Source organism: Protomyctophum parallelum, assembly GCF_964188405.1.
Source record: "Protomyctophum parallelum genome assembly, chromosome: 3".
Classification (NCBI taxonomy): Eukaryota; Metazoa; Chordata; class Actinopteri; order Myctophiformes; family Myctophidae; genus Protomyctophum; species Protomyctophum parallelum.
Genome location: NC_139698.1, coordinates 49,880,772 through 49,897,170, shown reverse-complemented (window position 1 = coordinate 49,897,170; position 16,399 = coordinate 49,880,772). Strand labels below are relative to the sequence as shown.

General features: G+C 40.9%; 2 protein-coding genes across 2 annotated transcripts in view; both read left to right on the top strand.

The window, feature by feature from the left end:
* Window positions 1-175: 175 nt before the first annotated feature.
* Window positions 176-4,622, top strand: LOC310856730 (meprin A subunit beta-like; the record flags this gene model as incomplete). Its single annotated transcript, XM_083762202.1, has 4 exons — window positions 176-389; window positions 3,146-3,613; window positions 3,717-3,890; window positions 4,618-4,622. Exons 1-4 carry the CDS (start codon window positions 179-181, stop codon window positions 4,620-4,622), a joined length of 858 nt encoding a protein of 285 aa, XP_083618328.1. The 5' UTR covers window positions 176-178.
* A 253-nt stretch (window positions 4,623-4,875) lies between these two features.
* LOC310855724 (uncharacterized protein) overlaps window positions 4,876-16,399 on the top strand; it is a 61,670-nt gene continuing 50,146 nt past the window's right edge. Inside the window, exons 1-4 of the mRNA XM_083760847.1 lie at window positions 4,876-4,972; window positions 5,097-5,158; window positions 5,314-5,474; window positions 5,593-5,914. Of these exons, the coding sequence (XP_083616973.1) occupies window positions 4,895-4,972; window positions 5,097-5,158; window positions 5,314-5,474; window positions 5,593-5,914 (623 nt within the window). The 5' untranslated portion in view covers window positions 4,876-4,894. The remainder of the gene's footprint in view (window positions 4,973-5,096; window positions 5,159-5,313; window positions 5,475-5,592; window positions 5,915-16,399) is intronic.

Genomic DNA, 16,399 nt, shown 5'->3' with positions numbered 1-16,399 from the left:
CACTTAATATAACCCTTGCGACATGATGCAACTAATTTACTTGCAACCATTATCCCCAATGGCAGTTGCAAGGAGTTGCATTGGTGTGGTTTGGGACCCTAATGGGTCCCAAACCATTAAGGGGAGACCTTGAAATGTAAAAGTTTGAGAAACACTGTTCCATTATGCAGGTTACTTCATGCATGCTAGCACAGCCTCTGGCATGGAAGGAGATTCCATCTGGATGCAGACCATGAAGATGAGTCCCAGCAGGACGTGTCATGTCCAGTGTCTCCAGTTCTACTACTACCACAGCGGGAGCCCATCAGACCAGCTCAACATCTGGATCAGAGAGTTCCAGGACCAGTGGGACTCTACAGGAAAACTACGTCTCATGGGACAGATCACTGGTAAGGTCGGACGGACGGACGGACAGATTGATACACAGAAAAACGAATGGACAGACACACAGAGTCACGGACAGACTGTCAATCAACACTTGACAAAATATGCTTCAACATTTTCCACAACAAAAGTATTAGTAAAGTATAAATCATTTAACTGCATCGTATACAATTTAAATTAAGACAAGGATTCCAGTGAGTATTGTAGAACAGGACTCCCAAATAGCCTCTGGCTATGGCCCTATTGTGAAAGGGGAAAAAACACTCGCGCACACACAATCAGCAAAAAATCTACATGCTCATCTGTTTTCGTGATGTTATGTCATTTTAGTTTCCTTCTATTCATCCTCTTCTTTCAGGTGCATCCATGCGATGTATTTTAGTTTTTAGGTATTCTATTCATAGTGACTCATAGGAATAGACTACATGACAACCAGGTATAGTCTGGTATTGTTACGATTAACTTATCTAAGTACTCGGACCCTCGTCTGGTTCTGGTGTGTGACGACCCGGTTGACATTTCCATGGTTCGGACAGACGGACATACGGGCAGGCCTGCTCGGGAGAACGAGATTAACATGACACGGAGACTGGGTCACATCAATTCATTCACAAGGTTTATTACACTTACAGGATCATATATAGCTTGGATACTTCATGTCCTACTGACGTCACTGACTAGACATCACGATCACTGCCTGCCAGCACGTGGCCTTCAGCGTGCCCTAACGCAGCTTCTTAAAGTATGTTACAGTTCAGTGCACCATACATATATATAAGTACATTGCATATTCACGTACAAGTACCTGTTATCAGTACACAGCATTTATCATAACAGTCTGGTGACCACGACCACCGTAAAGATGGGTGACAGCCGGAATGTAGACGGCCCCCCGGCTGACCGGGTTACCCGGGAGCAGTACGGGTTGGTGCCCCAGCCTATATCTTACGTGAGGAGGAAGCCCAAATAAACCTTGGTGAGGCCTTTAGGAGGGCCATTCAAGCCGCAAGCGTAACCTGCAGCACCACCGTTGCCCAGGTGGAGCCTGCAGAATCATTGCGGCTCAAGAATCTACCACTACTGAATGAAGTGTCTGGTGCTGGGAGTCTGGTACAACGCACAGGTCCTGGACCTGGTGTGAGCAGGAGTGGACCTGGTGAGAGCCTAGTCCTTCCATGCACCAGATTGGTCTACCTCCCAGTCCCGGCAGAGTAGTTCCGGAGCGGCGGATTGTGTGGCCCTGGTCTTTCCCTATTCAATAGGGAAAGACCAGGCCCACACAATCTGCACACAAACCACAGTTTGGGAAAGTCTGCCCTATTGGGTCTGATCGAGGGTCACCTGAGTGAGGGGTATGATGTTCGCGAGATCCGAAACCCTATCAGGGTGTTGCACTTTCCCTATATCTGCTATCTTATGCACACAGGTTTAGGACAACGGAAAGCGCCTCTTCAAACCACCCGTAATGCGAATACGTTTGATAAAAGAATGGGCTCCTGATTTGGAGCTGCCTCGATGACGCACAATATTGCAGAACATTCACAGCTCAGAGGTCTCATTCTGTCTTAACCGATTGAATGCGGGAGCGGGATATTCACGTGGTTCGATTCCCAGTGGTCCGATGCGGGAACGGGAGATTTACGTTTACTGCATGTTTTTATTGATTACTTTCATTCACCTTTCTATGCGCCCGGACATCGGCATTGTATAACGTCTGCAACACACATGGAGTCATGGACAGATGCATGTTTCCTTCTTCATATTATGAACTAACAAACGAATCACATTATCGAGGGACCGCCATGAAATCAGTGGCCGCTGGCCGGGTCTTCCGTTGGGGAGCGGAGCACCACCACTGATCACCATAGCCGTCTTCGCCAGCAATCACTATAGCTCGGTTGTGTGTGATTGTAACGCTTTTTTATTTATTATAATTGCAGTGATAAGACCGCAATGAGAATGAACACGTCAGGGACTTCATCGACCCGGTTGTAATGTATAACGAATACACATTTCCTCATCCGATCCTAAACCGTTGTGTTCTGTGGAAGCTATTTCCCCTTCCTCTTCGAGTTGTTCTTTTCCATCGCTCCTGCTTCAAAGAGGGTGTCTGTCCAGAGAGGGGTTTGCCCAGACATGTTTCCCTCCTAGCTTGCAAGTTGCAAATCAGTGAAATCACTACCATCGCCGATCCAGTAATGCGTCTCACTATAGTTCTGAAACGATCGGTGGAATGGGTTTGTAGCCTACAGATAAAGACTTTTGCTGCCCCCCCTGTTACTGCGATCGAGACAATGAAAGCAGACATGTGAGATAGATTAGGCGAGGCGCGCATCATCATCATCCTCATGAAACCAGAGTTATGAAGGTTTAAAGTCACAGACATTGACAGGCAGATATAAAAATGAACACAAATAAATTAATATCCTATACATACTATACACCGAATGAAAGCCCTGAATGTCTACTTTTAGGAGGAAAACAGTACACATTGATCCCATGTACAGTTTGTCAGTAATTGGTTATTGAATGCAGCTTGCGCCCACCAGAGATAACTTTAGAGAAGGCATGGACCTGAACAACTAAATATTCACAAAATAAGGCCTATAGCGACATGTACACACTATATACCGTGTGAAACGGAAGACTCTCTGCTTTCATAAGAAAAAACTAATACTGTAATAATAATAACACCCCTGTGAAGTGAGCGGTGCAACTGTTGCAATTACATCCTTTATGATTGTGGAACTCCTTCCTCCAGGTTCACCAACATCTCATTGGCAGCTCCACCATGTTCCTCTAAATGCCAGCAAGACCTTCCAAGTGGAGTTTCAGGCACAGAAAGGAGCAGGTAACTCTTCAGGAGGCTTCTCCATAGATGACATCAACCTCTCCGAGACGGAGTGTCCACATGTGACCTGGCAGATGAATTTGTTTGACATTGAGCAGGTTTTGTCCAACAGTCCTGGGGACTATACCTTCTTTTATGGTCCAAAGCAGTATTCCAGTGAAGGCTATGCATACCAGGTTGTAGCATTAATTGACATATTTTACGGATATATCGGACTGTTTGTGCGTTTGGTGTCCGGTGAGAACGATGACCAGCTGGAATGGCCCTGCGCATGGAAGCAGGTGACTTTTCAGTTGCTGGATCAGAACCCCAATATCCAGTTGCAGATGTCAAAGCAGAGGAGCTTTGTTAATGATGCCAATGAAACTGACAGTGATGGTGAGTTTGAGGGACTGATTTGTTCTGAAAACCTGTTGCTTGACATCTTCAACAGTATTTTCTTGGTGTTTGTTTACCATTTCTACCTGTCATCTGTAAACAGGTATTTACATTTGGGGCAACCCTCGTCAAAATGGTGTAGTGGTGACAGGGGAGAACAATGAGACATATTTTGCCAACCCGTTGTATGGCATAACGTACTTTGCCAGTCTGAGTTCAATGACAGAGAGAGACTTCCTGAAGGGGGGAAATGTGGTTTTCCATATCGACTTCCAAGGTAGGCACACTGACTACTAGGTAAACATTTCACCTTCAAAGTTGACCATATAACCAGATAAAATAATTATGATTCTATACTTTACATTGATACTTATATGAGTTGGAACCACTGGAAAGAATAATTTTTCTTCTCTTCTAGATATTTCTCCTCTTGTTAATGGCAGTGATCTTCCATGTCCAAAACTACAGCCAGCAAAGATTTCACATCCTCCGGAAACTCTTAACAATCCATGTGCCGCACAGTAGGACAATATATCTGATTATTATGGGGATAAATGATGGTGGCCTATTGCAAGACGAGTACAATTTAGCACTACATTGCTAAGTACTGCAATTCATTATCACGCAGTTTCACACACAATTATTCTCTGCAATCCATCCAAGTTGACAACTATGAGAAAAAATGCTGCTATTACCTAACCCTATTGTTCCAAGACTACAGTACGTTGTTTTTCCAATGGAAATATCCTAAAAACGCGGTCGTATTATAATCGGGGACTAGACAATTTGACATTCAGTGTTCTTTTTCCACAAATGGGTCTTGGAAAAATTTGGGTCATCTTATAATCAGTCATCTTATATTCTGCGCAATACGGTACTGTATTACTGAACACATCCTTTGCAATGTAAGACTACTGATTGTAGATGTCGTTGTTGTTACTGTAAAGTCGCTCTGGATTAAGAGCGTTTGCTAAATGCCTAAATTGTAAATTGTTGTTCCCTAGGGTGACAACAACCCCACCTCCAACCACCCCACCTACAGCAATAAGCAGCGGCTCCACCGGCTCCCTGAACATCATCTCGGGCACTGTCAGCGCAACCGTTGCGACCACAGCTACCACCACTGCTGCAGCTACCACTGCAGCCTCCACCACTGCTGCAGCTACCACTGCAGCTGCCACCACTTCTGCAGCTGCCACATCTACACCTGCTCCCACTACAGTTGCTCCCACCACTGTTGCTACTACCACAGTTACGACATTCGGGCTGGAATTCAAACTCATGGACAATTTCACAGTAGCTCTTGAAAACTCAAACTCAGCAGAATTCCAAGCTGTAGCAAGCGAAGTAACCTCAGCAGTAAGTCCTCACTCCTCACTGTATACATTCTAAATTAGTACAGTGTACATTTTACTATGATTAAAGTGTTTATTGTGGTAATAATTCTAATACACATGCTATGTTTTTGTGTTATTTTTTAAAGCTGGACGCTCTCTACAGTGAGAAATTCCCAGGCTTTAATCGTACTGTGATCAACAGCTTCAGGTATTGTCTTGATTTAACCGACCAAATAATACAAAATTGCCTATACATTTTAAATTTTAATTTCAGGAAATTGCTCTATTGAAATCACCAATTTTGTATTTTGTGTTTTGGTCTGACATGTGGGCAACAACAATAATTATATTTTGTCTTCACAGCCAAGGATCAATTGTGGTAAATGCAACCCTGATATTTAACGAGGATGACAACGCCAACTCCAGTACACCAACAACCACTTCTGTGGTAGATGCTTTAGTAGAGGCTGTGTCCAACAGTAGCTTCTCCCTTAATGTGAATGCATCAACAGTTGTGGCAACATGTATGTTTTTGTTTTCTTTTTATTTATTTTATTTCAAATATTTGACAGGGATCTGCAACCAATGCTGCTTTCATTACTACTCAAGTTTTGATAATGATTTACACTGTTTTATTTACAGTTGCAGAAACAACGGATACTACCACAGCTGCACCTGCCACTACAGCTGCAGCTACCACTGCACCTGCCACCACTGCAGCTGCCACCACTGTTGCAGCCACCACAGTTGCTGCCACCACTGCAGCTGCCACCACAGCTGCAGCTACCACTGCAGCTGCCACCACTGCAGCTGCCACTGTCAATACAGATGCTCCTACTGCCAATGAAGACACCGTAACTCTTATCTTTAGTCTCGACCAAACCTTCAGCTCTGATCTCTCCGACTCGTCTACCACAGCATATAAGACTTTGGCTGCCACAGTGGTCTCACAAGTAAGAGAAATGTTGTACTTTATCAATAATGTAATAATAATGCATACAGTAATGTAGCTTTTAATGTGTATTCATCTAATTTACGTCAAGATGTGGATCGATCAATCGATTGAATGATTGAATGAATACTTTATTAGCAGTGTGCAAAAGGTACAATAATGCTAAAAGGATAACACAAAAAGCCCTGAGGGCTTGTTTCTATTGTGGTCCTTAATAAAGTAAATCATGGTTACAACACTTGCTTCGGTTTAAATACATTTTAAATCAGTTCAACACAAAACATTTAAGAGAAATAATAAACTTTATTAAAATTCAGCTTATCATTTTCTAGTTGGGACACGATATTTCCATCAGCAATTGAGCTAAACCTATTTGCATTCTTCTCTTTCAGGTAAACTCGATTTACAGCACCACCAGCAACAGCACTTCATCTTTCAAACGATCTATAGTCAACAGTTTCAAGTAAGACTTTTTTTTTAATCAATTGTTTACTTTCCATTATGAGTTTGGCAAACGATTTGCAATCTAAAAGTCACATTCTCTTTCTCGCACATTACAGGTCAGGATCAGTCGTTACTACAATGAGTCTGGTGTTCCCAAAAGGCTCAGTTCCTTCTACAAGCGCAGTAGAAAGAGCGATGGATACTGCAATAAGCAGCGGCTCCACCGGCTCCCTGAACATCATCGCCGGTTCCGTTAGTGCAGGTATGTTTGTCTTTTTTAAATACATAATTACAATTTATGAAATGTCATATGATTTTTATCGTTGCTGTCGGGTGGAAACCGTTCCTTTTTTAAATTATTTTAAAGATATCTAGTGACAACCACAGTAGGGTTAGATCTACAAGCTGTGGCATGCCTCACATTGCGAGGCATTGTGAGCTTGAAGATCTGATATTTTCACTACCTTTGTGCGACACTCTGGTTTGATGAAGTATACTAGCCTAATAGTTAATTAAACTACTTAATTAAACTAATAGTAAAAGCATCAAAAGTAGAAATTTGGAGATATGAGGTTTTTGCTTGATAGCAGCGATATACTGTATGGAGCCCACTACTGTTGCTAATTGCTAGATATTAAAAGGAATGTGAACATCTGTCAATTGTTGTCCAGTTAAAGGATAGGATGGGTTATCCTATCCTTTAACTGGACAACAATTGACAGATGTTCACATTCCTTTTAATAATAATTAAAAACTTGTTTATATAAAAACTTGTTTATATAACCTGCATTAATTATTCACTCAAATATGATTTAAAATGATCAATATCTATCTATCTATATACCTGTATGTATGTATGAATCTATCTATCTATCTATCTATCTATCTATCTCTATAAAACTGAGTTTATTTCGTGGTGCACCTGCACCATCCAAAAAGCTGAGGTTTAGCTGAGATGTGTAAGGAATTATAATAATAACAAATAGGGAAATCCAATAGACAGTATCAAATGTAAATACATAAAATGGAAGTCTCAAGACAATTGCCCCTTTTCCACCGGTTGGGAACCGGTTCAGACTAGTTCAGAACCTGTTTTAAGTCCATGAGCCAGACCTCCAAAATTGGAACGTTAATTATGAATTGAGTGTGCAAAACCATACCTATATATTAAATTGTTTATAGGATTAATATATGATAACCCTTCCACAGGAGTATAGCTTTTTCATATTTATCACACATTTTGTAATTTTCACCTACAGTAGGCCTATACAATATACGTGATAGGTGAATAGGTAAAAATGAAATTAATAGTTATCACCATGAAACTTCCCCAGTTGATTACTTTCACGAAGACAATGATTTATTGTATTGAACATTTTCTGAAATTGTACATTTTAATATGCAAATTATTCATTATGTAGGAAAATATGCAAACATTTTAAACATGAAAAAGCTACTACTGTGGTAGGGTTGCCATATATGAATTTACTTATATTGAAAATGTAATATAGGTATGGTTTTGCAATCAATTCATAATTAACGTTCCAATTTTGGAGGTCTGGCTCACGGACAAAAAACTGGTTCTGAACTGAACCAGTTTCCAACCGGTGGAAAAGGGGTCTAAAGGTGGTTGCACACTGGACACTTTTTTCGGAAAACCGAAGGATAAACAAAACTCGTCCAGTGTAAATGGTAAATGGTGCATTTATATAGCGCCTTTATCCAAGGCGCTTTACATATATTGTGCATTACATTCACCCATTCACACACATATTCATACACCGATGGCGTCGGAAACCACGCAATGCACCAACCAGCACATCAGGAGCAATTAGGGGTTCAATGTCTTGCTCAAGGACACTTTGACACTAACTCTGGGTGAGCCCGGGTTTGAACTGGCAACCTTGCGGTTACCAACCAACCACTCTAGCCCCTGAGCCACCGCCGCCCCCGTGTGCAGGTACCCTGTGCGCAAGTGTAGAGGCTTTGAGTGGTTACGGGCCTGTGAAATCTCTTCACATGTGGCAGTGAATTCCCATTTCTCACCTTTTTTTTTTCTCCTTTTCCAACATTTCAGAGTCGTCAACGATATCAGGCAGCAGCAGGCCTCGGCCGACGGTCTTCTCCGTGGCCGTGCTGCCATTTATTGTACTCTATGTGGCTCACCTACTGACTAGGTTATAGCTGCCATCGTCTTAGGTGACATTAGTTGACCCCGTTTTACACTCCTATACCAAGCAGAAGAAAACTCCAGGAAGCCAAAGAGAATTATGCGCTATGAATTTTACCATGCGCTTGTGGTAAAAGGATGTGTATGTGTTATTGACATGTTAAAGCTTAACGTACAGTATTTCCCCCCATTTTATTGCTTGTGTGCCAATTCCATTTTAATTCATGGAAACTGTACGAAGGATTTATAATAAAGCTTTTAACCCCCTTGTGGCCAAGACTACGTCAGGCCCATAGACTGCCATGTTAATTGACGTAGTAAATCAACAAATCCCTCCAAGCCAATGACGTTACTGACGTAGTAGACGTACTGCCCTGTCAGTACGTCTTTTTATAACAAAATATTGCAATTGTTTGACATTTTTTTAATTATTTTTATGTAATCTACCAAAAACCGGCCGAAACCCGCGCGATCGTGCACTATCGTGCACGCGCGCCGTGTGCACGATCAAAGATGTGATATTTTGGGATGTTCCTGGCCGTTTTTAAGCTTAATTTGACTAAGTTATGACAAAGCTAATGTTAGCTTAGCAATCCGGACAGCCAAGCTATAAGCTAGGGGTCAAATTAGCTTCCTTTGTTTACCACGTTTGACAGGAAGTGATTTAGCCAGATTTAACACTTTTGTCAAAATCAGAATAATGGAACGTTCCCGCCATCTGGTGGCACTTCTGGGTATTACTTTGAAATCGAAAGTAAAACTTGATGTTAGATATTTAGATCCCTCTTATTGCATTAAAATGACGAATTAAGAAATGGGGCATTGGCCAGCATTGGCCAGATTTGGCGACTTTTTGAATGGCAATCGAAAAATGTGAGATATGACCTCAATGTCACGAAATGTCTCATTTTATAGCTCCAAGTCACTACTTTACAATGAAAAAATAATTATGATTATAGCTTGTTCCATCGTTTACTTATAAGCTTTTTAGTAGACCTTGGTTTCAGTGATAAGTCAAACCAAGGTGTACTAAAGTGCTTATAAGTAAACGAAGGAACATGCTAGGAACATAATTTTGTTGGTGTAAACTAGAGATGTGCAGCTTTAAAATGAGATATTTCGTGACATTGTGGTCATATCGCACATTATTCTATTGTCATTCAAAAAGTCAGCCAAAGCTGGCCTAAGGCACAATAAGATGTTATTAAGGTTGGCCACTTGGCCATTAGAGGGTTAACTGCAGACGATTATAATACAAAAAGGGCAGAGCAGAAGAAATGAGGGGAAAGGAGAAATGCAAAGGCATCCATTTGGGGTGTCTTGTAGTAATTTCTCAACATTTTCTACTGAATGTTTATATATTTGAGAAAAGTAAATATTTGTTTAATACAACTTAATATATAATGTAAGCTGACAGAGCAGATCATATTTTACTCCAATGATGTGTGTGTGCTTACTTTGATTAGGGGTGTCAATGAATCATTATGCCTATATTTGCAATGTGTGGTTGAGGAGTTACTATAGCAAGGTGTGTGGACGTACATCATTGGGTAGAATAAAATGTAATACATTCTTAGCAACAGAAAGCACATTATCACCAATTAAAAGCACCAAAATGGATTAATCACAAAAAAGCCAAAGCTTGTATATGTTGTGGTCCATAGTGGATATTGTATTTAACAATGCAATTGGTTTTCAATTTGAAAAAAAGAAAGCATATAGCCAAGTGCTATAGGTAAGTATGGACTTGTTTGTGAAGAAAACAACAAGCCTATACAATCTACATTTAAGAAATACCAATTGACGGACAACAGCAAATGCATTTTCTAAGGAAAGTATAAGGAAATTGCTATTGTGTTCGTCAACTGCATGCAGTACAACTAAGTCTGACGTCAAAACCACACACCTGGTGCTGGGTCATGAATAATTGTTCCCATTTAAAAATCCCATTATTTAAGATAAGAACTCAGTTAATGTAGCAACTTTATTTATTATTGTGCCAAACCAATCTTTATTATTATTCATATTTTTGTTGTTGCTATGTAGTGAGTTCGGAAATATTTTAAACTTGGCAAGGTGATGATGCAGTGCTTTCTTATTGTGCGTCATTCCAGAAACCTATATTTTTTATGTCGGCATGAATTGTTTTATTTTAAACTGTCTAATCATGAAATAAACTGTTTCAAATAAAAAGCATAGTGAAAGGGGCCAATGTGAAAAGGGTGGGATTGCTCAGCCTAGTAGGAAAGTCTGTGAAAGATTTCAAGTAAATTTCACGCTGCGTTCATGATTTGAGGCTTTTTGTTCAAAACAGGCCAATTCTGCAAACTTTGAAAGCCAATGTTAGCCAATTAGGATGTAATATGTAATATCGGACAGATCCGTCTTGAACACATGACTATAGAGATAGTCTGTAACGATTTGCAGGATTTTTGGACAGAATCTTGAGTAATATCACAAAATGTGTTTTACAAAAGTCGGCCTACTGGTGGCGCTATAACAGGCCGCTCTGGAAAGTTTGGGGCTGAGGTTCATCGTTGGCATCCAGGGAGTGTCCGTGCAAAATTTGGCATGGACCGGGTTAACATACCTTACTGGCTGCTCTAAGCATAAGGGAATGATATAGCTGTGCTGAACACAGCAATGCATAAACTTTGAAACTTCTGTCTGCATCACGCTGTCAAACAGACGTGTGCAACCTGTCTCAGTGATACCAGACTGCCCTATAAGGGGTTCCGCATTAGCCAAACAATGGCACTTCCGTCCTGACTTAGACATGTAAGGAATAAGACATTATGAGAGCAATAATTAACTTAAATACAAATGAATTGGAATAATTGCAGCAGTTATAAAGAGCATGAATGATTCATGCTTTTATGTAGATTTGACCGTTTCTACAGTATTATGAATTATATGAATTCAGCCAAACAATTTGCCAAACAAATATTTTGTTAAACTTCAACAACTTGAATGGTCTTAAGGTTCCTATTTGTCATTGACACACCTCTAGAATGTGAACTAGACCAGAGCCGACATTGATTGATGTTCTCAGCTGTAATTCTTTTATAGAATTCTTGTACTTTATAATAAACTTTTCTAAATAATTCTCTCACAACTGAAACAAGCTTTTCCTGGTTAAATCAACAGCTTACTCTTTCTTTAACCTTAAAACTCTATTGACGTGCACCACCAAGGGTCCTCCCATTTCCCCTCAACGCCAAATCTGAAAATAGACGACCTACAACAGGTCGCAACAAGACGTGTTGTGAGCTTGTAGATCGTTCCTTTTTGTACTATTTTAATAACTTAATAACACCATGTTCCTCTAAATGCCAGCAAGACCTTCCAAGTGGAGTTTCAGGCACAGAAAGGAGCAGGTAACTCTTCAGGAGGCTTCTCCATAGACGACATCAACCTCTCCGAGACGGAGTGTCCACAACTGCACATGTGACCTGGCAGATGAATGATATTGAGCAGGTTTTGTCCACCAGTCCCTACTATACCTTCTTGTATAGTGACTATACAAGAAGGTATAGTAGGGACTGGTGGACAAAACCTGCTCAATGTCATTCATCTGCCAGGTCACATGTGGACACTCCGTCTCGGAGAGGTTGATGTCATCTATGGAGAAGCCTCCTGAAGAGTTACCTGCTCCTTTCTGTGCCTGAAACTCCACTTGGAAGGTCTTGCTGGCATTTAGAGTCTAAATGGACTGGAGGAGTGTCCACATGTGACCTGGCAGATGAATGACATTGAGCAGGTTTTGTCCAACAGTCCCGGCAACTATACCTTCTTGTATAGTCCAAAGCAGTATTCCAGTGAAGGCTATGCATACCAGGTTGTAGCAAGACTGGTCAGAAATTACGGATATATCGGACTGTTTGTGAGTTTGGTGTCCGGTGAGAACGATGACCAGCTGGAATGGCCCTGCGCATGGAAGCAGGTGACTTTTCAGTTGCTGGATCAGAACCCCAATATCCAGTTGCAGATGACAAAGCAGAGGAGCTTTGTTAATGATGCCAATGAAACTGACAGTGATGGTGAGTTTGAGGGACTGATTTGTTCTGAAAACCTGTTGCTTGACATCTTCAACAGTATTTTTTTGGTGTTTGTTTACCATTTCTACCTGTCATCTGTAAACAGGTATTTACATTTGGGGCAACCCTCGTCAAAATGGTGTAGTGGTGACAGGGGAGAACAATGAGACATATTTTGCCAACCCGTTGTATGGCATAAAGTACTTTGCCAGTCTGAGTTCAATGAGAGAGAGAGACTTCCTGAAGGGGGGAAATGTGGTTTTCCATATCGACTTCCAAGGTAGGCACACTGACTACTAGGCAAACATTTCACCTTCAAAGTTGACCATATAACCAGATAAATTAATTATGATTCTATACTTTTTTTTTTGGGCCTTTACAGCAATTTCACATGAGAGATGTACCATCTGATGTTATTTATATTATTAACTTCCCTGAACTTCCCTCCATTAACATAAGACACACAATGTATTTGTGCTGCAGCAACACTGCCTGAATTGAATTGAAATTGACTGTGGCTGGCCTGGCCTGAGCTTAGGAGAGATTTATTTTTTTGCTGGCCTAACCTCATGCAAAAAAAAAGAATAGTCCCGGTCCTCCCGACGGCCAAACCGGGCCTGGATGCTGACGCCTCAGTATGGTTCTTGGTTCTGTGATCTCATTAGAGTAGAAGCAGTCAGCTGTCCTTGCACACTTTAAAAAGAACACTGTCCTGTAGATTTGCATTCAGACTCGAGGATCTGACCTCTCCAAGGAGTCTGACCACAGCTTACTCCATCCCTACATAATTCTCTCTATACAGCTGATTCACTGCCTTCCAGGTCCCTGCATCAATTTTAAGGTTGTGGGTCCGGGCGTCCCCTTTCATCCCGCCATACACAGCATATTTACACAAACTACTACTGTACTGTCGTGACTCCTACTCAACACCAGAGGGCAACCAGAAACTGATCATTGTTTCCCCTATGTTCTGTTAGTAACAGAGTTGCTTTAAGTGGCGATTTGGTCACTTCTCAGTCTTTTCTTTGTTCTAGCTGTAGTAGCCTAAATCACTGCTGATGATGGAAATGATCCGTTATTTATTTGAGAATTTCATTCTCACAACACTCATTATCTTTTCTGTGGAATAACGCAGCTGCAATTTATGCAATATGCATAATAACAAACGTTATGAGTGGCTTATATTTTAAGGTATCAATTAAATAATGATAAGCATATTTCCACAGTTTCATATTCAGAGCAAGTATGCTATTGTTGCCCAGTGATGAAGCGCCTAATTACTAAAGCATCTTCACTAAAGCAACTCACTTGACTGATTGTATTATCAAGCGCAGGCTGTATATTATACTATCAAGACAACACTGGAAAGAGCTCAGACTTCATTATCCCTAGAATAAGCAAGGCTGATTTTCACCTGGACGATTATATTTTTGCAATTTTCATAATGTTGCTGATGTCTGAGGTGGATGGGTCTTTCAGTACCTTCATGATGCTCAGTGACATCATAGAAGGTAGGTTTGTTTCCCTGCCCACATCCCTGGTTTTTTATACAGGCAGGTGTTCGGGTGAATTTCAATTTCAATTTAGTGATGGTGTGATAGAGAGAGAAACCCATACACCCACAATGGACTTTTTTCTTTTTTTTCCTTCTTAGGAATGGGTGGACCCAATTTATCTTTTTCAGGAATATTTAAAACAATAATACACACGTTTTTCACCGATTTTGTCCCCTCCATGATATGTTTTTTGTGAAAAGTCATGATGAAATAACTATAAAGAAGAGTAGCTCAAGTTACCATGCTGTACTTCAATATATTTAGATGAGAAATATTTTTTATGGAATATTTTACATTGGGTAAAATATACCTTTTTGTGCAACAAAAATATGTTTAGTGTTCTAGGGTTATAAACTTTATTCTGCAACTATACTGTATGACTAACCAAATAATCCACCTGACCTTTATCAACCGACCCCTTAGTACAGATATACATTTTACAGTGCAGTACAGGAAATACTTCTGTCTTTTCCGACCCCCTTCCCTTCATGTCATTTTCCCCATTGTCTTAGTTATAGTAGACAATAGTTAGCGTAGGCTATGCTAGAAGCTATTTCATGTAGGGCTTTAAAAACAAACCATTCTAAACAATTCTGGACAACAATCAATGCCAGAGCCAGAACAAGCGTGATGTACTGTCTTTTCTTTGTTCCACACTTAAAAGTCTATAGTAGCTGCATTTTGTTTTATAATTTGTATTGATTTTTTACATTTTGACAGCATACAGTACGTTGTGCATAAATAAGTGTCTTCTGTCCCAACATTGGGTCAGCCCGTAGTATGCCAAAACAAATATAGACAACATTCAAATCAGCGCCAGAGCAATAACTAAAAACATTAAAAATAAAAATAAAACAGCTGAGGAGAAAACAAAAGGGAAAGAACAAACAGAATCCACAACCATCAGGTGAGTGAGTATAGTGATTGTCGATTGATGTTTAGTAAAGGACATTTGCTATATTTCATATACGGTATGTTTTTAATAGCATCTTGTTCTCTCTTCTCCCCCCCTCTCTATATCACTTGCTCTCTTTGTGTCTCCGTTTATTTTTTATTTTTTTAGTCACTGGTTGTTTGGAGGTTTATTTGGGTGCTTTCGACAGTGACAGCAGTGACGATGAAGATAGTCACAATAACCATATGTCAGAGGTCTGGAAAAAACTTCTGAAAACGCACTTGGCTGTGATGGAGGCCTCACTCTTCTCTGACTGAGGTTTCACTCTTTCCCCATCTAGGACAGCTGCATCAGCGGATGTGAGTTTCTCTCAAAGTTGCTTTGTAGCCAGTGTTGCCAGATTTCATGAGAGAAATAAAAAAATCACACCCATGTGAATTGATGGGTGCTCTTGACATAACATAGACAGTGTATTTGCTCAGACACTATGACGTAAAATTGTCCAAACATTGTCATGTTTGTGTAGGACAAAGTTTGCGCACCCACACACACACACGCACGCACACACACACACACACACACACACACACACACACACACACACACACACAAAGCTGGATATAGGAGGGGCTAGTGCCCCTCAAAAACTAGGTCTATGAAGACAAGCCCAAACTAGAAAATTCGCAATTCTGGGAAAGTATGATGATGATGATGATGCACATGATTCTCAAGAATGGTTCTCAAGAATGTGAACTACAGATACGATACGATTCCTTGCATTTATTGGGGTATTATTATAATTTATTATTAAGCATATTTGTATTGTTATTTATGTCACTACAATGTCTAGGGAACCAGAACAAAATAAATGTACTCTTATGTAACTGTGCACAAGACGTAACAATAAAGCCTTGAACCTTCTCGGGCTGAGAGTTCACATTTTCGACCTGACTCTTCTTATACTGTAACTGTATGCAGTATGCACTATATGCAGCATCCATCCATCTTCAACCGCTTATCCGTAGTCGGGTCGCGGGGTCAACAGCTCCACCAGAGAGCTCCAGACTTCCCTCTCCAGAACAACATTAGTGACTTCCTCCTGGGGGATTCCGAGACGTTCCAAGGCCAGTGAGTCGATGTATTTCCTCCAACTGCGCCTTGGTCTGCCCCGGGGTCTCCTCCCAGTGGGACGTGCGTCGAGGACCTCCCTAGGGAGGCGCCCGAGAGGCATCCTAACCAGATGCCCGAACCACCTCAGCTGACTCCTTAGGCTAAATACCTAAGACTAGGTGACTAGGCTATGCTCCCTATACTGACTAGTCACACACGCACACGCATGTGTGACTAGTCTAAGCCAACACTCCGTGGGCTGTATTTTGCGTGTCTTAAGTACCA